Source organism: Capricornis sumatraensis, chromosome 11, assembly GCF_032405125.1.
Source record: "Capricornis sumatraensis isolate serow.1 chromosome 11, serow.2, whole genome shotgun sequence".
Lineage (NCBI taxonomy): Eukaryota > Metazoa > Chordata > Mammalia > Artiodactyla > Bovidae > Capricornis > Capricornis sumatraensis.
The window spans coordinates 70,069,348-70,092,981 of NC_091079.1; the positions used below are offsets into that span (position 1 = coordinate 70,069,348).

The 23,634-nt window shown below is 33.9% G+C and overlaps 1 protein-coding gene across 3 annotated transcripts in view; it reads left to right on the forward strand.

Moving 5' to 3' along the window:
• CSMD3 (CUB and Sushi multiple domains 3) overlaps positions 1 to 23,634 on the forward strand; it is a 1,381,373-nt gene that overhangs the window by 162,547 nt on the left and 1,195,192 nt on the right. For all 3 annotated transcript variants that reach the window (XM_068983804.1, XM_068983805.1, XM_068983806.1), the window contains exon 2: positions 11,965 to 12,187. In XM_068983804.1, the coding sequence (XP_068839905.1) occupies positions 11,965 to 12,187 (223 nt within the window). The remainder of the gene's footprint in view (positions 1 to 11,964; positions 12,188 to 23,634) is intronic.

Sequence of the window (23,634 nt, forward strand, 5' to 3'; positions counted from 1 at the left end):
TTCAGCCAGTCACAGATACAAACTAAACATTTAAAAATCAATTATAAATTTTATATACTAGCAATAATATGTGGAGAAGGAAATGGCAACCCACTCTGTTATTCTCACCTAGAGAATCCCATGGACAGAGGAGCCTTGTGGGCTGCTGTCCATAGGGTCGCACAGAGTCAGACACGACTGAAGTGACTTAGCATGCATGCATGCATTGGAAAAAAAATGGCAACCCACTCCAGTATTCTTGCCTGGAGAATCCCAGAGACAGAGGAGCCTGGTGGGCTGCTGTCTATGGGGTCGTAAAGAGTCGGACACGACTGAAGCAACTTAGCAGCAGCAGCAGCAGCAATTACATGTGGATGTCTTAATTAAAATAAAGTATCATTTATATTAAGAAAAAAATTAACTACTTAGATTTGAATCCAACAAAACATGTTCAGGGATTATCCACAGAAAGCTAAGCGAGACTGAAGAAAGAAGGTGCAGAAGATTCAAATAAATGGAGAGGAATATTGTGTTTACAAAGTGAAAATCTGGACATAGTAAAAATATCTGTTTTCCACAAAGAGATATATAGGTTTAATCTGAGCAAGATTTTTTGTGGATATAGATTAGATCATGCCAAAATATATATGAAGATGAAAAGAAACTAGATGAGCTAAACAATTTTGAAAAATAATGAAGTGGAAAGAATCAGCTTGATTTTAAAGCTTCTTTTGTAACTACTGTGATAAAAAATGTGGCACTGACAATAGATCAATGGAATAGAACAGAGAATCCAGAGATAGGCCCACACAAATATGCCCAACTAATTTTGACAAAGGTGCAAAATTATTTCAATAGAGAGAGAGAGAGGAAAAAAAAAAGACTTACCAGCAAATAGTGCAACAACAGTTGGACATCCAAATACAGTAAATAAATAAATAATTTTGATCTAAGTCTGATGTATTACACATAAAAAATAACCAAAATGGATCACAACTTGAATGTGAAACCAAAGTCTACTAAACTTACAAAAACAAATAAGAGAGTATTTAAGATCTACAGCTTCAGAATAAATTCTTAGCCTTTATACCAAAGCAGGATTTATAAAATAAAAAATTGTTAAAGTGGAATTCATCAAAAGTTAAAAACTTTTACTGTGACAAATATCCTATTTAAAAGAAGAAAAAATCAGTTACAGAATTTGAGGAAGATTTGGAAATCACATAGTAGAGAAAGTACTACTATTCAGAAGACATAAAAACTCTAAAAATTCAACATTCAAAAATATACAAGCAACTTATGCAGCTCAATTCCAGAAAAATAAACGACCCAATCAAAAAATGGGCCAAAGAACTAAATAGACATTTCTCCAAAGAAGACATACGGATGGCTAACAAACACATGAAAAGATGCTCAACATCACTCATTATCAGAGAAATGCAAATCAAAACCACAATGAGGTACCACTTCACACCAGTCAGAATGGCTGCGATCCAAAAATCTGCAAGCAATAAATGCTGGAGAGGGTGTGGAGAAAAGGGAACCCTCCTACACTGTTGGTGGGAATGTAAACTAGTACAACCACTATGGAGAACAGTGTGGAGATTCCTTAAAAAATTGCAAATAGAACTATCTTATGACCCAGCAATCCCACTGCTGGGCATACACACCAAGGAAACCAGAATTGAAAGAGACACATGTACCCCAATGTTCATCGCAGCACTGTTTATAACAGCCAGGACATGGAAACAACCTAGATGTCCATCAGCAGATGAATGGATAAGAAAGCAGTGGTACATATACACAATGGAGTATTACTCAGCCGTTAAAAAGAATTCATTTGATTCAGTTCTGATGAGATGGATGAAACTGGAGCCGATTATACAGAGTGAAGTAAGCCAGAAAGAAAAACACCAATACAGTATACTAACACATATATATGGAATTTAGAAAGATGGCAATGACAACCCTGTATGCAAGACAGGAGAAAAGACACAGCTGTGTATAACGGACTTTTGGACTCAGAGGGAGAGGGAGAGGGTGGGATGATTTGGGAGAATGGCATTGAAACATGTATACTATCATGTAAGAATTGAATCGCCAGTCTATGTCTGACGCAGGATACAGCATGCTTGGGGCTGGTGCATGGGGATGACCCACAGAGATGTTATGGGGAGGGAGGTGGGAGGGGGGTTCATGTTTGGGAACACATGTAAGAATTAAAGTTTTTAAAATTAAAAAAAATAAAATAAAATAATTTAAAAAGAAAAAAATAAAATAAAATAGATAATCAACAAGGGCCTACTCTATAACACAGAGAACTATACTCAATATTTTGTAATAACCTAAATGGAAAAAGAATTTGATACAATAGATACATATATATGTATAACTCAGTCCCTTTGCCTTACACTGGACACTAACACATTATTGATCAGCTGTACTCTAATATAAAATAAAAAATAAAAAAAATAAAAAGCAAAACAAACAAATATAATAAACCTAAGCAGAGTTACAAATCAGAGAACAAACAGGTAGTTGCTAGAGGGAAAGCAGGTTGGAGGGAGAAAATAAATAGGTGAGGAAGATTAAGGGGTCATGTGGTCGCAAAGAGTCGGACACGACTGAGCGACTGAACTCAACTGAACTGAAGATTAAGGGGTACAAACTTTCAGTTACAAAATAAATTATTCATAGACAAGAAATGTACAATGTAGGGAATACAGTCAATAACTATGTAATATGTATGGTGAGACTTATTATAACTATGCTTCCCATGTAGTTCAGTCCGTAAAGCATCTGCCTGCAATGCAGGAGACCTGGGTTCATTCCTAGGTTGGGAAGTTGCCCTGGAGAAGGAAATGGCAACCCACTCTGGTATTTTTGCCTGGAGAATCCCATGGACAGAGGAGCCTGGTATTGTGGTGATCATTTTGAAATGTATAGAACTTCAAATTACTATGTTGTATAAAACGGGAAGTAATAATGTTATAGGTCAGTTATACTTCAGATGAAACTCATGGAAAAAACAGATGAGCTTTGTGGTTACCAGTGGTAGGGCCATGGAGGGAGGGAAATTTGGATGAAAGCAGTCAAAACGTACAAACTTCCAGTTATAAGATAATCACTGGGGATGTAATGTACAACATGATAAATATAATTAACACTGCTGGGTCTGTTTAATATGAAAGTTATTGAAAGAATTAATCCTAAGGGTTCTCATAACAAGGAAAATTTTTTCTGGTTCTTCATTTTTGTAGTTATCTGAGATATATAGATGTTGCTACTACTAAATTATTGTGATAATCATTTCATGATGTATTTAAGTCAAATTACTATGCTATATACCTTATACAGTTCTGTATGTCAATTACATCTCAATAAAATTGAAGAAAAATAATAGTAATAATAAAAAACTAATTATCTAATTAGAATATAGACAAAAGTCATTCCTTAAACTGCATGTTAATTTAAAGTATCTTAAAATTGAAAGCTTATTTTAAAAGTTAAGCTATTCAAATTCCTTCTGATTCCCCCCAAATTAACTACCTATACATTTAAGAGTTTATTTTTGAACTCCCAAGTCTATTAAGTTGCTTATGTCCATCCTTATGCCAGCTTTACACTATGTTGATTGCTGTAGCTTAGCTTTGCAATATCTTTTAAATTAATAAGTATGAGTCATCCAACTTTGTTTTTCTCTTTCAAGATTGTTTTGGGTATTCTAAGTTCTTTATGTTTTAGTATGATTTTAGTATAGTTTGTCAATTTCAGTAAAAACAAAATCCCTATTTCTCCTAGGGACTGCTTTGAAAAACTGTTAAAATTAATAAATCTAGCAAAGTTATGGGATACTAAATCAACATTTAAGAGTCATTTATATTTCTAAGTACTAACATTGAACAATCTAAAACAGGAAAATAAACATCAAACCACTGATAATAACATCAAAAAAGAATAAAATACCTAGGAATAAACTTAACCACGGAAGCAAAGACATGTTTTCTGAAAACACTGCAGAAAGAAAAAAGTTTTAAAAAACACATGCAAATATTGAAAGATATACCATGTTCATAAATTTGAAGACAATATTGTTAAAATTTTCAGATTGCCCAAAGTGATATACAGATTCAATGCAAACCATATCAAAACTCCAATAATATTTTTAAATAGAAACAGAAAATAATATAAAAATTCATATGGAACTACAAAGGATCCAAATAGCTAAAACAATTGTAAATTTAAAAAGTGAAGCTGTAGGCTCACATGTTCTGATACAGGATACAGGATGCTTGGGGCTTGTGCACTGGGATGGCCCAGAGAGATGATATGTGGAGGGTGGTGGGAGGGGGGTTCAAGGTTGGGAACTCATGTATACCTGCAGTGGATTCATGTCAATGTATGGCAAAACCAATACAGCATTGTAAAGTAAAAAAAAAAAAAATTAAAAAATAATAAATAAAAGCATATACTCATATATAAAAAAATAAAATAAAATATATTAGATAACTCTAGCAATCAAAACACTATGGTACTAGTATAAATATAGAAACATCAACCAATGGACCAGATAGAGGACCCAGATGTAAACCAACAAATACATAGTCAACTGATCTTCAAAAAGTGTGTCAAGAATACACAATGAGGAAAGGAAGTTTCTTCAACAAATGGTGTTGGAAAAACAAGATACATGTAAGAGATTTAAATTTGATCTTTAATTTGTACTATACATAAAGATTGACTCAAAATAGATTAAATATTTAAACATAAGACCCAGACTGTAGACCTCCAGAAGAAAACTTAGGGGTAAAACTTCTTGACATTGGTTCCAACAATAATTTGTTGGATATGACATCAAAAGTACAAGCAATGAAAATAAAAATAGACAAGTGGGATATACCACAGTAAAAGCTTCTATAAAACAAGAAAACAGAGTTAAAAGGCAACCTATGGAATAGAAGGAAATATTTGCAAACCATATATCTGATATCCAAAATTTACAAAGCGCTTCAGTCAGTCAGTTCAGTCGTTCAGTCGTGTCCGACTCTTTGCGACCCCATGAATTGCAGAACGCCAGGCCTCTCTGTCCATAACAAACTCCTGGAGTTCACTCAGACTCATGTCCATCGAGTCACTGATGCCATCCTGCCATCTCATCCTCTGTCGTCCCCTTCTCCTCCTGCCCCCAATCCCTCCCAGCATCAGAGTATTTTCCAATGAGTCAGCTCTTTGCATGAGGTGGCCAAAGTACTGGAGTTTCAGCTTTAGCATCATTCCTTCCAAAGAAATCCCAGGGCTGATCTCCTTCAGAATGGACTGGTTGGATCTCCTTGCAGTCCAGGGACTCTCAAGAATCTTCTTCAACATGACAGTTCAAAAACATCAATTCTTTGGCGCTCAGCCTTCTTCACAGTCCAGCTCTCACATCCATACATGACCACAGGAAAAACCATAGCCTTGACCAGAAAAACATCTATTTCTGCTTTATTGACTATGCCAAAGCCTTTGAGTGTGTGGATCACAATAAACTGTGGACAATTCTGAAAGAGATGGGAATACCTGACCACCTGATCTGCCTCTTGAGAAACCTGTATGCAGGTCAGGAAGCAACAGTTACAACTGGACATGGAACAACAGACTGATTCCAAATACGAAAAGGAGTACGTCAAGGCTGTATATTGTCACCCTGCTTATTTAACTTCTATGCAGAGTACATCATGAGAAATGCTGGACTGGAAGAAACACAAGCTGGAATCAAGATTGCCGGGAGAAATATCAATAACCTCAGATATGCAGATGACACCAGCCTTATGGCAGAAAGTGAAGAGGAACTCAAAAGCCTCTTGATGAAAGTGAAAGAGGAGAGTGAAAAAGTTGGCTTAAAGCTCAACATTCAGAAAACGAAGACCATGGCATCTGGTCCCATCACTTCATGGGAAATAGATGGGGAAACAGTGGAAACAGTGTCAGACTTTATTTTTTTGGGCTCCAAAATCACTGCAGATTGTGATTGCAGACATGAAATTAAATGACGCTTACTCCTTGGAAGAAAAGTTATGACCAACCTAGATAGTATATTCAAAAACAGAGACATTACTTTGCCGACTAAGGTCCGTCTAGTCAAGACAAATAACTTATGCAGTTTAATATCTAAAAAACAATAATTTAAAAATGGGCAAAGGACTTGGATAGACATTTCTGTAAAAAAGACAAACTAATAGCCTACGGCTGTATGCCGAATACCACTCATCATCAGAAAACTGCAAATTCAAACCACAAGGTCTATTCATAGCTGTAGGTTGGCCATTACCAATATCTATATCTCTTCATATATGGAGAAATTGGAGAACTTGGGCACTGATGTGAGAATGCAAAGTAGGGTAGCCACAATAGAATACAGTATAGAAGTTCTTCACCCTTGAATAAAACTACCATGTGACTCAAAAATCACATGGCCATTTATTCAAAAAATTGAAATCAGGATACCAAAGAGATACTTGCATTCTCAAGTTCATTACAACACTATGCATGATATCTAAGTAGGAACAATCTATACATACACTGAAGGATGAATGAATGAAGAAAATGAGATATATATATATATATATAATATAAGTCAACTTTTAAAAACAAGAAAATTATGTCATAAGCTATACCATGATTGAACCTTGAGGATATTACTCTGTGATGCAAGCGAATTATAGAAGACCAAATAGTATTAAGATATGATTCCACTTATATGATATTTTCTAAAGTAGTCAAATTCGGAGTAGCAGCAAGTAGGATTTCAGGGGTTAGGGGAACAGGAAAATTAGGAGTTATTTTTCAATGGATATAGCATTTCATTCAAGTAAGATAAAAAGTTCTAGAGAATTCTGTCTAAAATATACACTCCAAAACTGATAAGAGGATATACTTCATATTACACGTTGCTTACCACAGTAAAAGCTTTCCAGGTGGCTCAGTGGTGAAGGAAATGGCAACCCACTCCAGCACTCTTGCCTGGAGAAACCCATGGAGGGAGGAGCCTGGTAGGCTACAGTCGATGGGGTCGCAAAGAGTCGGACACGACTGAGCGACTTTACTTACCTACTTACAGTGGTAAAGAATCTGCCTGCCAATGTAGGAGACACAGGTTCAATCTCTGGGTCAGGAAGCTTCCTGGAGAAGGAAATGATACACCATTCCCGGATTCTTGCCTGGAAAATTCCTTAGACACAGGAGCCTGGAGGGCATGGCATTGTAAAGAGTCAGACACAACTTAGCAAGTGAACACACACACACACCACAATAAAAAGGGTAATTGCTACTATTGAATTCATTACAAGATTTTATCCCACAGATGTTATGTGTCAAAAAAGTGTGAGCTTGATAGTGGGAGCTGCAGGGGGAGAAATCTGATCAATATAATTGGGCACAAAAGCCCAATTGCAGCAGATAAGAACAAATGTGAAAAAAAAAATAAGCACAAGTATGAATGTTGTTTTAGCATGGAACTTAGCACAAAAGAAAAGAGAAGAAATGATAAAATATCACAAAATACTCTACAAATAGGCACTGCATTATTCTGTAGTAGGAAGGAAAGGTAAAATATGGACATGGAAGTAAAAAAGAAAATATCTAAAAATCTATGTTGTTAACTAAATTCTTGTTGATAATATGACCCAAATAATGGGAATTTTAGTTGTTTTTCAAGTATAAATTGACTAAATGGATATTAAATGCTAAGATGTGAAAAACAGAAGATATTCAGAAACTGTCAAAGACTGAATTTATGGAATTTTTCAATACCAGTTTCAAAGACCAGATTGCCATAAACACGTCCTGAACTATTTAGACTAAGTTTTGCTTTCACATGTTCTCATAGCAAAGTGTGCTTACCCTGATCGTAGCACTTATTCTATACTAAATAAAATAATCTATATTCCCTTGCTAATCTCATTTTGTAGTTTGTCATGGAAATAGGCAAAGACATGTTCTTTTAATAATTTAATGCTGAAAGCACTACATAAATGATGAATAGATGAACAGATATTGGAGAGAGCTCATCAAAGGGATGGGGCTTCATGTGTACTATAAAGAGCAGCAAGGACTTATGACTTTATGAGAGCAATGAATAAGCAAAGTTGTTTAATTTAGGAATGTAAAAGTATATGAATGGCAATATGGATTACTGATAAATAATCAGAAACCTAAGCAACTGTATCCTAAAAGAGAAGTAAGAAAAGGTAAAGTAGCCATTGAAACATATGTGAAGGATACAACAAGGCAATTTACAAAAGATGAATAATAAATGAATTAAAAACATAAGATATTTGATTCCAGTACTACTCAGAAAAATGCAAAAATAAAATAGAAAATACGCTTTTGCCTTGCAAAATTTGCCATGTGAAAAAAAATCTAGTATCACGGAAATCAGGGTTGGAAGTAGGAAAAACTTAATAATCTTGTGATAGCAGCAAAATTTTTACCTTCTTGAAGATAGTTTGGCTATCCTCTAAGTTTAAAATTTAGTACTCTCATTTCTGGAATTTTATCTGCAGGATATATCACATAACCACACAAGGATATATGTTCAAAGTTGTTTTTTATACACATTAAACAACAAAGAATGAAGCCATCAAAAGAACATGTATTAAACAAATTATAGTACAGACATACCATATGCCATTTAACTATGTAGTCATTAAAAAAGGAATGTATTAGACATATACATGTGGATCCAGAAAAATATCAGTGATATTTTACAAAGTTAAAAAACCCAGGAAAGATATGCTTTAGTATGACTTTTTATAAAAAAATATATCTAACACATAGAAATACACACGTATCTACATGAGCCAAGAAATGACCTGAAAAGATTAGCTAATAACATTGACTAACTTGTTTTGCTTTGAAAAACTATTTACTTCTAACCTTCTGTGTGGGGAAATTATCAACCTTCTGTTAGAAAAATGTACTTTATGATTAATACTGTGATGTTTAATCAAACATATATTAAAAATGAAAATAAAATGAACACAGATAAGAAAATTAAAAATAAGTGTAACTCCTAATTTGCTTAGAGAAAAAAAAAAAAAAGTAAAGCAATTGAAATGCATGAATCAGCAGGCCCTTGAAGAAGTAGTGGACAAAGCTGAGCATGTTATTTTAGGACATATGTCCTTTTTCTAAAACCATCAGGAATATGGGGCTTGAGACTATATAAAACAGCCCGTAGATCAGATTGCAGCTGAAGAGATTCATGCCTGCATTTAGTTATGAAGTTCAAATTGGAAGCTGTTCAAGCAGAAAACTAATAGAAATGGGTGATAGCTAATTAACCTAAGGCTTCAAAGTAATTGCTCTGCAAGAAGCGATTTTAAAAGGGACTTTTCTTGTTTATTTTTGTTTTTGAAAATCATAAAATGCTCTACATGACTCTGGCAAATGAGTAAAAATATAAGTATACAAACAAATACTGATTTTTTTGAACATTTTTGCCTCATCTGACTTCTTGGCAAATTTTAGAAAAAGCAAAAGAATCACAAGACCTATGCCACATATCACATACAGAATAACCCATGCTCTCAACTTTGTTGTATATAAAGATAATCAGAGTATATTACTGAAGTCAAAGTGGCTAGGAGGATAGGGTTATATTGATTAATCCAGTCCTGAGCCATTCACTTCACCACTAGTCAATTGAGTCAGCTACTCCAAAGCATACAGCTATTTAGTGGAGAAGTGACTCCCCTGGCAAAAGCAAGGTGGTCATATAGAATGAATGGACAACAACACAAATTAGCCTCCATGTGCCATTATATACAACTCTGGCTTCCCATCTTTGATGAATGGTTCCTTATACTTTTAAAAAATAGTTGTACCTTTATTATATGTACTCATTCCTTCTGAGAGAGAGGCATCCCTAATGTCCTGCATCTCTACATCCAGTTCCAAATACAGATACTTGTGTAGTATGGCATTCTCTCACCCCAAATTAGCTGGACATCTCTCACAGCTTCATGGTACCTAAACTTCACGTAGGATGCACAGATGTGGAAATGAAATCTGGGAATTCTGATGAGAAATGATGAGAAATTCTCATCAGAATTTCTGAAACTGAGGCAGGAAAGACAGGACCAGGACCAGGACCAAGGACAGTCTCCTTATGTAAAGGCATTAGGAAGGAGGAAAATATACCTCTTTGTTTTGCACTTAATGAAGCCATAACACATGGAGGAATGGCATCTAAAATAGAAACTTCTTAGCATCTGAACAAGAAACTCTGACCATAAAAATGGAGGAGCACTTGCAGATAAAAATGTAGCTGATGATCCTATAGGACCTTCCACATGTGGCACTTGGAGGGGAAGATTTAAGGGAAAATGACTCTTAGATTACATGTATAGTGGTTACAGGAGATAAATGTACAAGACCAGAAGCCAATGCAACCTTGTGCAATCCAGGCAACATCTCAACAATCCCCTCAACGAGTATTCCACCCCTAATCAAAAAGACCCTCCATCCACTCAAAGGGCTAAAATTAAGATAAAAAAGGGGAATCAAGAATCCTGTAGTGTACTCCTCTGTGGCAAGGATGCCTGTACTCTTCCTCTTGTAGTGTGTAACTTTTGCTTTAACCTTAATAAACCACTTATTTGTTTTCTTTACTCCTCAGCCACCAAGTGGGGTGTTTGTGTGCTTGTTTGTGTTTATTTTTTCCCTGGTGTTTTGTGTTCCTTGTCCAAATTCTTTTGGACAAGTTAAACAAGAAACTGGACTTTTGATAAGATTTTCTGGTATCAAAACCATGGCTGCCTGGCTCTAGATCCAAGCTTTAACTTCATGTAGACTAGTCTAGGGGCTTCCTTGTTAACTCAGCTCATAAAGAATCTGCCTGCAATGATTCCCTTGAGAAGGGATAGGCTACCCACTCCAGTATTAGGATTCCAGAAGGTAAAGAATCCACTGCAATGTGGGAGGCCTGGGTTTGATCCCTGGGTTGGGAATATCCCCTGGAGGAGGCCATGGCAACCCACTCCAGTATTCTTGCCTGGAGAATCCCTATGGACAGAGGAGCCTGGCAGGCTACAGACCATGGGGTCTCAGTCAGACACGACTGAGCAACTCTTCACAGACTAGTCTAGACAAATGCTGGGGACCATATTTTCTGATAAATCTTTGATCTTTTCATTACCCAATATGACTACAGAATATCTTATATTCATAAAAAATTCTTTAAGAAGCATGCTATATTTTCTAGGTATTTGCAACAGTTATGCTCTCGCTAATTTAAACTTCCCATAGAAATAGTAAGGAAGTTCTTAAGACGGCAGCAGTAAGTTGTTCAGGATTCAGTTTTTCTCACCAACCTTCCGTGTCATTCCGATATGGTTAGTTTAGGATTCTGCTCTAGTCAAAAGATCAATTATATAGTTTTTGTTGTTGTTGTTATTGTTCTTTTTTTTTTTTTTTTTTTTTTTAGGTCTGAGCCATTTATCCCTCTGCTAGAATCAGAGTGGGACAGATTTTTCTAAGGTGCATTGTTTACATGCTGGAGATTTGCATACAAAAAAATGTTAGCACGATTTACTAAGACAAGCTGCAGTTAATATTTCAAGACCCAAAATGCATACTAACATCATTAAATTTAAATGGTTGTGTATGAGTGTCCACAATTTGATTGGAACTACTTCTAGGATTGTGCTTGCATGTTGGATCATGTAATGGATAATGAATCAGTAGTATGGAGGATTTTATTTCATCAGCTGGTTTGTAACTAGGCACAAGTTGTACGATAAATAACATGTCTTCTAGTATTTTGCTATTTGTGGTTTACTATTTAAAAAATAGATAATTTACCTAATTCTTAAATTGTTATTTACAAAATTATTGTAGCATGGGTCTTAGAAAAAAAGGCTTTTTTTCCAAAATAATATGCTTCTAGATTGTTCTTGTTTCTATTAATAATATTAATGTCTATTTATTTGTCTTTTATTACAGGATTTATTTATACATGTGGTGGAACTTTAAAAGGACTGAATGGCACTATAGAAAGCCCTGGTTTTCCGTATGGATATCCAAATGGTGCAAACTGTACGTGGGTAATAATAGCAGAAGAACGAAATAGAATACAAATTGTTTTTCAGTCATTTGCTCTGGAAGAAGAATATGACTACTTATCCTTATATGATGGACATCCTCATCCTACAAACTTTAGGACAAGGTTAGTGTATTTTGAATGGAAAAATGGACGGAAATATTTAATGGGTAAAAGAAGTTTATTTTACAAAAGATGCTTAACATTTGTGGTGAAATTCAATTATTACTCATTTGGAAATATATCAATTAGCTCCATAGTCTGACTTCATAACATTAATAAATTATCTCTCCAAAAAGTGAATTTAAATTGAACTGTACCCCTTCAGAGTGGTTAAAGATACTTTGATTTTTAAGATTCTTGCCTCATGGTTTCATTCTTTATGGGCATGACTTTTAGTAAAGTGAAAGCATGTAATGCATCGTTCAGTGGTATGTGACCAATTTTAACATGCAATAATATGCAAAATATTCAAAATCAATGTTTATAACAGAATACATTAATTTTAAATAATGTGTATAGTTTATAAACTTTAAATATCTGAAAAGTAGACCCTCTTATATCACCAACTGGAACATTCATGATTCTGTCCACACAAACTGAATTATTTATTTTTAAGTTAGTTAATAAAACAGATATGAAAACTAACTGGTACCCTATTTATAAGTGTTTCTTCAGTATTTCATTTTAGTATATCTAGGCATAATTTATGCTATTTGTCAAGAACTCTTTTTAAACATAAACCAATTCTAATTCAAACGAAGAAATTTAAAATGTAAGATATTACATGTTTCATGTAGTCCTAGATTTTTACCAATGTGTGCATATTTTCCTTAACTGTAGTGTACTGTCTTTATTGTATTCAAAATATTCTAAGCAGATAATTTATAAGAATTAGAAACCCTTACATACTTGACTATGCTTGAGTTATGATTCTATGATTCTGTTACTTTTTCTAATAACTGATACTGTGTGTTTGCCTTTCTGATGTACAGGAATAAGATTATCAACATTAAGTTTTTATACATTCATTGGTCTTCCATATTTTTTGCACTGATTTTTCACATCTTAAATAAAAATTCAGTTGAGTTCAGTTCAGTTCAGTCGCTCAATTGTGTCCAATTCTTTGCGACACCATGAATCACAGCATGCCAGGCCTCCCTGTCCATCACCAACTCTTGGAGTTCACTCAAACTCACGTCTATCAAGTCGGCGATACCATCCAGCCATCTCATCCTCTGTCGTCCCCTTCTCCTCCTGCCCCCAATCCCACCCAGCATCAGAGTCTTTTCCAATGAGTCAACTTTTCACATGAGGTGGCCAAAGTACTGGAGTTTCAGCTTTAGCATCATTCCTTCCAAAGAATACCCAAGGCTGATCTCCATTAGAATGGACTGGTTGGATCTCCTTGCAGTCCAAGGGACTCTCAAGAGCCTTCTCCAACACCACAGTTCAAAAGCATCAATTCTTTGGTGCTCAGCTTTCTTCACAGTCCAACTCTCACATCCATACATGACCACTGGAAAAACCATAGCCTTGACTAGACGGACCTTTGTTGGCAAAGGAATGTCTCTGCTTTTCAATATGCTATCTAGGTTGGTCATAACATATTATCTTCACTTTTACTAAAAGAACACATCATATATAGGGAAGATATTGGACCAGGAGATAAGGTTTACATATTAGTGCTAGCTTTGTTGTTCACTGGCTGTTTGAGCAATCCACAGCAGCTATTCTTGTTTAAAATGGAAGGAGGTAATAATAATGAAAATCTGTCCATCTCTCTATATTCTTCTAAATAGCTCATGAGATAATGTATATGAAACTGTTTCATAGATATATAATCTTTTTAGTACACATTTCAACTGTTTCAGTCAGAATGACAGTTTAAAATGTCTGGAGTGTTTCCAAACACATTTGTACAAAGAAAATATCACTAGATTGATTACAGATTAAATTCTATTTTTCTTTCTTTCTTTTCTTTTTTTTGCTCTACATTTATTTACTGAAGATTTCTAACTTAATTTCTTATTTCCTTTTACACTGTTAAATTCATAATATCTATTTATTTCAAAGATATACAGTATGGCATACACATCAACAGTGCTATTTCATTGTCATTGCCAATGTCATTAAAAGTTCCATATCTTTTATTAATGATGCAGTCAAGATAGTGTGTGTGTGCCTGCCTGCACTAGTGGCAGTGTGTGGGTGTTTGCTTTCACTTAGTGAGGCCATGAAAGAAAATGGAAGATACTTCTTAGACTATCAAGTCAGCTAAATTAATGTAAATAAAACTAGAAGCACAAAGGTTTTGTGTATTTCCTTTACATTAGTAATGTATGCTACTATCATTGTATAAATATGGAAAAAATAAAATCTCAAAATGTCATCTAATAGTTTTAATGACTCCACTGAGAATACTCTTTGTACAAGTATCTATCCTCTCTGGATACACTCAAAAATGAGAAAGAAACATTTTTATTTTATCCCCATCCTTTTTTTAAGCAACTGTCACCTCTGGGAAGTTAAATGATGGTAAGATGGGGAAAATAAAATTATTGTTCTCCTTCTTTCCTAATCTGTAAATTGGGAATAATGACATTAAATTTACAGAGTTTTTATGAGGAATACAGTGTAATGAAGGTTCAATAAAACAAATCTTAAGCATTTTTTAAGTGATTTCCCTGTACCTGACACTATATTTTATAATTGTTACATTTAATTTCTCCCCTGCTTAAATAATGTGAAAACACTCCTATCATCATTTTACAATTTGGAAATTGGACTTATATTACTTGCCCAAGGTTAACACTGTTAAAAGTAACCAGAGGCAGGATCATCACTGCATTGCAGATTTGTCTGAGTTCTGAGATTAAGCTTATAAATAAATAAATAATTATAAAACAAATTATATATAAGTATGTAGTATATATATATATATATGGTTTTTTTATTAACTAAAGCCTATTTTTTCTTAGCAATATTAGGTAAAATTTAATGAATGAGATAAATTAAAAACAATAAAAAAACAACTGAATAATAGAACATATGGAGAAAGAAATGGCAACCCACTCCAGTGTTCTTGCCTGGAGAATCCCAGGGACGCTGGAGCCTGGTGGGCTGTCGTCTCTGGGGTCGCACAGAGTTGGACACGACTGAAGTGACTTAGCAGCAGTAGCAGTAGAACATATAAAGATATAAACAGAAAGATAAATTATAAGTTCATTCTTCGTATGAGTTTATGAACTCAATTCTAGTACATTCTCTATAGCATTTTGGTTATTGTCGGTATATAATATATCTGTTGGTCTTTATGCTTAAAGAAATACTGTCGCTAATATTAGAGAACTGGGGGAAATCAGTATGTATCCCACAGCTCCTTCCAGACTGTGTTTGTACACAGTCTGCTGTTTGCTTAGAAGCCTAATCTGCTCCTGGCAGTTTGATTCATTTTTGTGTCTGTTCTTTGACTCACTGTTTTCTTGCTTTTTCTTTCCTCACATCCTCACTTAATACATGTCCTTATGGAATGCCTGCTGCTTTCTTACAGAAATTGATACTTATATATTGTTACTTTCCATGTACTCCAAAGACTTTTGATAAACAGCTTTCTATACTTCCTTTGTAAGAACACAGAAAAGATGATCTGTAGGTCTATCATTCTTGCTTGTATAAAAGATATATTCAGTTTTGTAATCACAATTTCATTTTTTAAAACTATTTTCTAAACTCCAATTATTGATGATTCTGTTGTTTTTATCTCATTGTTTTATTTTTTTTTAAGAAAAATTGATATTGCTGGATGAATTTAATACTTAAATAGCAATGTACCATTGGAAAATTCCTTTATATCTTTAGCTTAAAACAAATTTGGTCTAGATGTGAAAAGAACAATTGTAAGCTTTGTTTACTTTTTATTTTAATACTGTATTTTCTCAATAAGAAAGTTATGTGCTGTTGCTTAGTCACTCAGTCATGTCTGACTCTTTGTGACCCCATGGACTGTGGCCCACCAGGCTCCTCTGTCTATGCGGGTTCTCCAGGCAAGAAAACTGGAGTGGTATCTCATTGTAGTTTTGATTTACATTTCTCTAATAATGAGTGACATTGAGCATCTTTTCATGTGCTTGTTAGCCATCTGTATGTCTTCTTTTGAGAAATGTCTCTTTAGGTTTTTTGTCTACTTTTTGAGTGGGTTCTTTGCTTTTCTGGTATTGAGTTGTATGAGCTGTTTGTATATTTTGGAAATTAATTCTTTGTCAGTTGTTTCCTTTGCTATTATTTTCTCCCATTCTGAGGGTTGTCTTTTCACCTTGTTTGTAGTTTCCTTTGCTGTGCAAAAGTGTTTAACTTTAACTAGGTCCCACTTATTTATTTTTGTTTTTATTTCCATTACTCTAGGAGATGGGTCATAGAAGATCTTGCTTTGATTTATGTCATCGAGTATTCTGCCTTTTTTTTCCTCTAAGAGTTTAATAGTTTCTGGTCTTACATTTAGGCCTTTAATCCATTTTGAATTTATCTTTGTGTATGGCATTAGGTACTGTTTTAATTTAATAATTCTTTTGCATGTAGATGTCTAGTTTTCCCAGCACCACTTACTGAAGAGGCTATCTTTGCCCCATTGTATAATCTTGTCTCCTTTATCAAAAGTAAGGTACCCATAGGTATGTGGATTTATATCTGGGTTCTCTATCTTGTTCCATTGGTCTATGTTTCTGTTTTTATGCCATACTATTTTGATGACTGTAGCTTTGTAATTTAGTTTGAAGTCAGAAAGTTTGATTCCTCCAACTCCATTCTTCCTTCCCAAGACTGTTTTGGCTATCAGGGGTCTTGTGTTTCCATATGAATTGTGAACATTTTTGTTCTAGTTCTGTGAAAAATATCATTGGTTATTTAATAGGGATTGCATTCATCTGTTTACATAGTCTTTGATTTCTTTTATCAGTGTCTTATAGTTTTCTGTGTAGTGATCAATGGAAACTTGCTGTAAGATTAGGGAACTAAAACAGGGGATCTGTGACAGGCTGAAAGGTCAGATGGGGAGAGAGATGGGTGGGAGGTCTAGGAGGGAGGGGATGTGGGTGTACCCATGGCTGATTCTTATTGATGTATGATAGAAAACCACAAAATTCTGTAAAGCAATTATCCTTCAATTAAAGTATTTAAAAACCAAATTAAAAAAATAATAATACTGAAGTGGGTGGCCATGCCCTCCTCCAGGGGAATCTTCCCAACCCAGGGATCAAACCCAGGTCTCTCACATTGCAGGTGCATTCTTTACCATCTGAGCCACCAGGGAAGCCCAAGAAAGTTATAGCAAGAGGTAAAAAGAAAAAAAAAATCACTCAATCTCATGAAATAGAGACAGATATATTCATATATATAGGACCATACTACATATATTATGTTCACATTTAATCTCCTTGCAATAATATATACATAAATTCACATGTGACTAGAATTTTTATAAGCATCGAGTTTAGTGGCTATTCGTCTTATTATATGCATGATCATTTAATTATTCTATTATAAAATATTTTGTTTTTTGCCTTTCATAATTAATTCAGATATAAGCATTAGGATTAATTCAGACAACAAGCTCACATCATGATCCCTAGATGAAAAGAATTCTGGAAAAAGAACATTTCATTCTAACCTCAATCATGAAAAGTGGCAAAGAGAAAGCTCAGAATCAGTCACATGACAGAACATGTCATAGCATCAAAGTATTTCATTCACATATTTTACTATTAATTTCAGTTTTAAGAATGCTTATTTCTCTAAATGAATTATTTGTTTGTAATTGAAAGAATAAGTATGTAATTTAAGAAGAAAAAGTTTATGTTGTGGCCACTACTACACACCATGACCATCACATGAGGATACCTATCTCCAGTTTTTTTAATGACAGCTTTAGAAATTATTTATACTTCAGATATTTATTTGTAAACTTATTTTAAAATTTTCATGGAAGATATGTTTCTATTCTTTCACTGTGAGCCTATGTATGTCCTTAAAACTAAATGAGAAAAATTGAAAGCATATTATAATGTAAATAATAACAAAAGTAGTAATGTGTTGATATAAATTCAATGAGTATCATACAGAATCTAAATGAAAAAAAATTGTATTCTAGTGTTGAAGGGCATAAAGGTGGAAAATGAAGATCCACACTATATTCAATGTTAAAATGACTAAATTTTTTAAAGCTCTCATTCTTTGGAATCAAAATACAGAATTATCAAAAACTCCTAAAGTATTTTCGGTTATTTGGAAAAACGATACAGTACTTGCTCAAACTATCACATAGAAATTACAAGGTAAATATTTAAGTATAAGAAAAAAGTTTAAGCTGCAAAATTAGAATGCACAATAAAAAGTAATAATTAGAATGTAGTATTGGCTGATATGAGTAGAAGATATTTGGAGCAAATTTTATATGAATTCAGAGAAATAGGAGAAGATTATATCACACAAGATACTAATTTAAATATGAGAAATATTTCCTATCATTATAATACATGACAAAAATTTTAAAGAAATAGATAAGATATGGTTCCACGAATAAAAACATTTTCTGTGATCAAAATATACTCCAAATGAAATAAATATTTAAAGAATTATCAGTTCAGTTCAGTTCAGCCGCTCAGTCGTGTCCAACTCTTTGCAACCCCATGAATTGCAGAACGCCAGGCCTCCCTGTCCATCACCAACTCCCAGAGTTCACTCAGATTCATGTCCATCGAGTCAGTGATGCCATCCAGCCATCTCATCCTCTGTCGTCCCCTTCTCCTCCTGCCCCCAGTCCCTCCCAGCAGCAGAGTCTTTCCCAATGAGTCAACTCTTCGCATGAGGTGGCCAAAGTACTGGAGTTTCAACTTCAGCATCATTCCTTCCAAAGAAATCCCAGGGCTGATCTCCTTCAGAATGGACTGGTTGGATCTCCTTGCAGTCCAAGGGACTCTCAAGAGTCTTATCCAACACCACAGTTCAAAGGCATCAATTCTTCGGTGCTCAGCCTTCTTCACAGTCCAACTCTCACATCCATACATGACTGGGAAAACCATAGCCTTGACTAGACGGACCTTAGTCGGCAAAGTAATGTCTCTGCTTTTGAATATGCTATCTAGGTTGGTCATAACTTTTCTTCCAAGGAGTAAGCGTCTTTTAATTTCATGGCTGCAGTCACCATCTGCAGTGATTTTGGAGCCCAAAAAAATAAAGTCTGACAGAAGAAATAGAAATTTGACATTATATATACATACTCACACATATATATATATATATACAAATAAATATGAGACACAACATTTTGATGTGCTTAATAGAAAAATTTTTTAGAAATTAATATGAAATTTATAATATATATAGAAATATACAAAATATGAACAGTGAGTTCATAAAGAAAAATGTTAAAAAGCTAATATACAGTAAAAAAAATATAAGAATAAATATTTCTAGTGATTTCAAAAAATAAATGAAAGAAACTATTTAAAAATTTTCAAACAGAAAATTGTCTAAGACCTGAAAAACTGCAAACACTCTCAGTGAAGATATCCTGGTATTTTCATGCCTGACTAATGGGAATATAAGTGTGTGTATGATTCCTGAAAGACAGCAAATTATCAAAAGTATTTACTCTTAAACTTTATAAATGGCTGTCTCTCAAGTTACATACAGATTTTCTTTGCTGTTTTCTTTAAAGTAGCAAAATCATGAATGTTTAAATATAGAGGTTAATTAATAAGCAAAGGAGTAAATGTAGCAATTAGAAAACAAGTCTTATAAGAATAATTATGTATGGGGAGCTTCCAGATGGCACCAGTGGTAAAGAATTCACCTGCCTTTGCAGGAGACATAAGAGACATGGATTTGATCCCTAGGTCAGGAGGAGGACAGGGCAACTCGCTCCTATATTCTTGCCTGGAGAATCCCAAGGACAGAGGAGACTGGCGGGCTATAGTCCATAGGGTCACAAAGAGTCAGACATGACTGAAGTGACTTAGCAAACACAAATGTTCATGACATATTACCAGTTAGAGTAAAAAATAGATTTCAAAACAGTAGATATAATAATGTAATGAGATAGCTTGTACATGTTGTATCTGTGTGTCTTTGTGTATTTGTGAACCGAAGGATTTATTACAAAATGGTAACTATGGTCATCTCATGGTAATGGAGTTAAGAGGATTTTTTCTTTTTATGCTAGCCCTTGATTTCTAAGACATTTTACTTTTAATATCTAGTGACATTAGAAAAAACATATTCTGTTTGTTTATATCTCATCTGAGTTTCAAGAATATTTCCCACTGTATATCACTTAATGATTTAGTTTGAATTTTAAACTGGGAGAGATGAATATTAATATAAAAATGGAACATTGACTAATTTCATGCTCAATAAGTTAGACTTTCAAATGAATCAGAACCATAAAATAAAACTTCATATTTGAACTTTTCAAATTTACAATCTGTTATCATACTAAAATAATAATGAAAAAACAATTGTGAAGAAAAAAGTACTTTTTAAAGTTAAAAATTATACAGTAAGTAATTGTGTGTATATCAAAATTAATCTTTTTCTAAACAATTCTTTTATCGTCCAGATAATAGCCCTATATCGAGAAGCAAACTGAAAATGTACATATATATAGCATATATATATGTGTGTGTGTGTGTACATCTTGTTCTTGATGTCGACTAAAGGAGAAAACATTGAATATTTTGAATTGTTTAAATTAATAAATGCTATTAAAGGTCAGACTATAAAATTGAGGTACACATTCTCCACAGCTCAATATACAGATCTTCAGTGGTAAAATTAAGTAAAATGCGACAAAATATACTCATTAACCCACACTCTTATGAATATATAAACATTTTCATAACCCCAGAAAATTCTATAGTTTTCCTTTCTAGGCAATGTATATCTTCACAAGCAACTACTCTACTAATTTGTTTCATCAAGAATTACTTTTGCCCTTTCTAAATATTCATATAAATTAAATGTTACAATATGTATTGCTTTCTTTTTTGATCTTTTTCACTCAGCATGATGTTTTTGAGATTCATCCACATTGTTTTTGCCAACAGCTTGTTTCATCTTATTGTTGAGCAACATTTTATGAATTGTTCATTGTCTGTGTAAAGATACAATGAACATTCATACATAAGTTTTTAAATGGATCCATTTTCATTTGTCTTAGGTAAATATCTAATAAGGAAATTGTAGAGTTACTGGGTTAATATATTTTTAACTTCATTTTAAACACTCGTAATCAGCTTTCCAAAGTCATTGACCTATTTTTACTACACCATGAACATATGGAAGTTCTGATTGTTCTACATCTTCAACAACATTTGAGATCAGTCTTAACAGTGTTTTTATTTTTCATCTGTTATAACTAATGAATCTTTTCTTATGTGTTTACTGATCATTTATTGATATATCTTATAAAAAGTTTCATGTTTTTTAACTAGGTGCTTCATTTGTCTTTATAATTGTAATTTGTATACTTACACAATCTTTATACCATTTTTTACAAATATATATATTACAAATGTTTTCTTTCAACCTATGATTGCCTTTTCATTTTCTTTCACTTTCTTTAGCTGAAATTTTAAATTTTGACAAAGTTCAATTTAAATAATCTTTATATGTTTTAGTCCTTTCTAAGTAGTCTGACAAATATTTGCTTATCCAAAGATGGAAAGATATTCTTCTGCAATTTTTCTGAAGCTTCAAAATTATAGACTTGGTATTTAGGTCAATGATCAATCTTAACGAATTCAAAAGCATGGAGAAGTCTAGGTTCATTTCTAGTCTATGCGGCTATTATACTGAGCAAGAATGAACATGGCTTATGTTTCAAAGAATCTTCAAAATGACAACCAAATAAATCATGTGTTCCATCTGGCTGCTTCTGAGTACAGTTAAGATTAAGCAAATTTTAAGTAGTTTTTAAAACATGACTGCTTGATTAAATAGATTTTGCTAGAGAAATTCCTGTCACATTTTTCTCCCTATCTCTATGATAAGAAGAGATACCTCTTTACTTTTTTACTACTTAGTGTGATTATCTATAATCAATTTATCCTTTTGTACATAGACACAAGATACACTTCATTCTTGTTGTTAAATTCTCTGAACTTCATTTATCTCCTTAGTGTTATTGAATATCAAAGATTCACCCAGCATTTTTTCTCAGTATACTGAGGGATAGTTACAAAAGATGGAATACTTTGTCACTATTTATTGTTTATTTTATAGATTTGCTGGGTTCCTGACATAACCATAGAATTCACAAGCCTAAAGGACATAATCTAGGAATAGTAATTAGAATGAATAAACAAAAATCTATAGCTAGAATTCCTACTTGTGTAATTGGTAGACTTCCTCCTTCCTAAAATGCTGTCAGTGTCCCCATAAATGTTCTTGAGCAGTCAGTATAGTTCTCTTTTTACATGAGTAATCTTTTCTCTTTTCTTTTTCTTCTCTTCTTTGCTTCCTGAATTTCTCATATAACCTTTTAATATTCATGTTAATATCTCTTCATCTTAATTGCTGCTCCTCTCAGTGCAAGACAGTGATCTGTCTCCTTTCTTGTAGGTATACTGTTGAGGGAGAAAACAACTTTCCCACAAAAATTATCAGAAAGTGGCTAAATGACTTGCTAGACCATAAAAACAAATGGCCATAGAGTATACTCTATGGCAGTGCGCTACACTGATTTAACTGTACTCCTAAGTCCCTGTCTCCAGAAACATTTGAATGAGAGTAGTGCAACCCAGGAGAAGGCAATGGCACCCCACTCCAGTAGTATTGCCTGGAAAATCCCATGGACAGAGGAGCCTGGTAGGCTGCAGTCCATGGGGTCCATAAGAGTCGGACAGGATTGAGCGACTTCACTTTCACTTTTCACCTTCATGCACTGGAGAAGGAAATGCCAACCCACTCCAGTGTTCTTGCCTGGAGAATCCCAGGGACGGTGGAGCCTGATGGGCTGCCGTCTATGGGGTCGCACAGAGTCGGACACAACTAAAGCGACTTAGCAGCAGTAGCAGCAGCAACCATACAACCCAATCCAATTTATTGTCTCTGAAGATTTCCACCTTCAGAGTTAGAACCAGTCCTTGTATACTGATTATCTCTCTTGTATAATACAATGTCTATGAAATGCAGATACTTTACTGCCTGACTTACTGGAATAGAGTACGTGTTTGTGTGTGTGTGTGTGAATGTGGTAATTACATGTGTGATATTAACAACTGTATACTCAATAAATAAAAAGAAATAACATATTTTCCTCATTTATCTATTATATTAATGAGATCCAAGTGACATGTATTTTGCTTACTGTTAATCCAGCTATGATCTTAGTAATTGTGTGGTATAGAAAATACAGATTACATAAAACACAGAAATTGAGGATAGAAATGGGTTTTTCTATGAACGAGCTTGAAAGAGTTGTTATGTGTGGCTAGTATTCTCCTCCCCCAAATTTTAATTTACTTAAGATATATTGCATTGCCATAGGACATACAAGTAATTTTTTTAAATGGCAA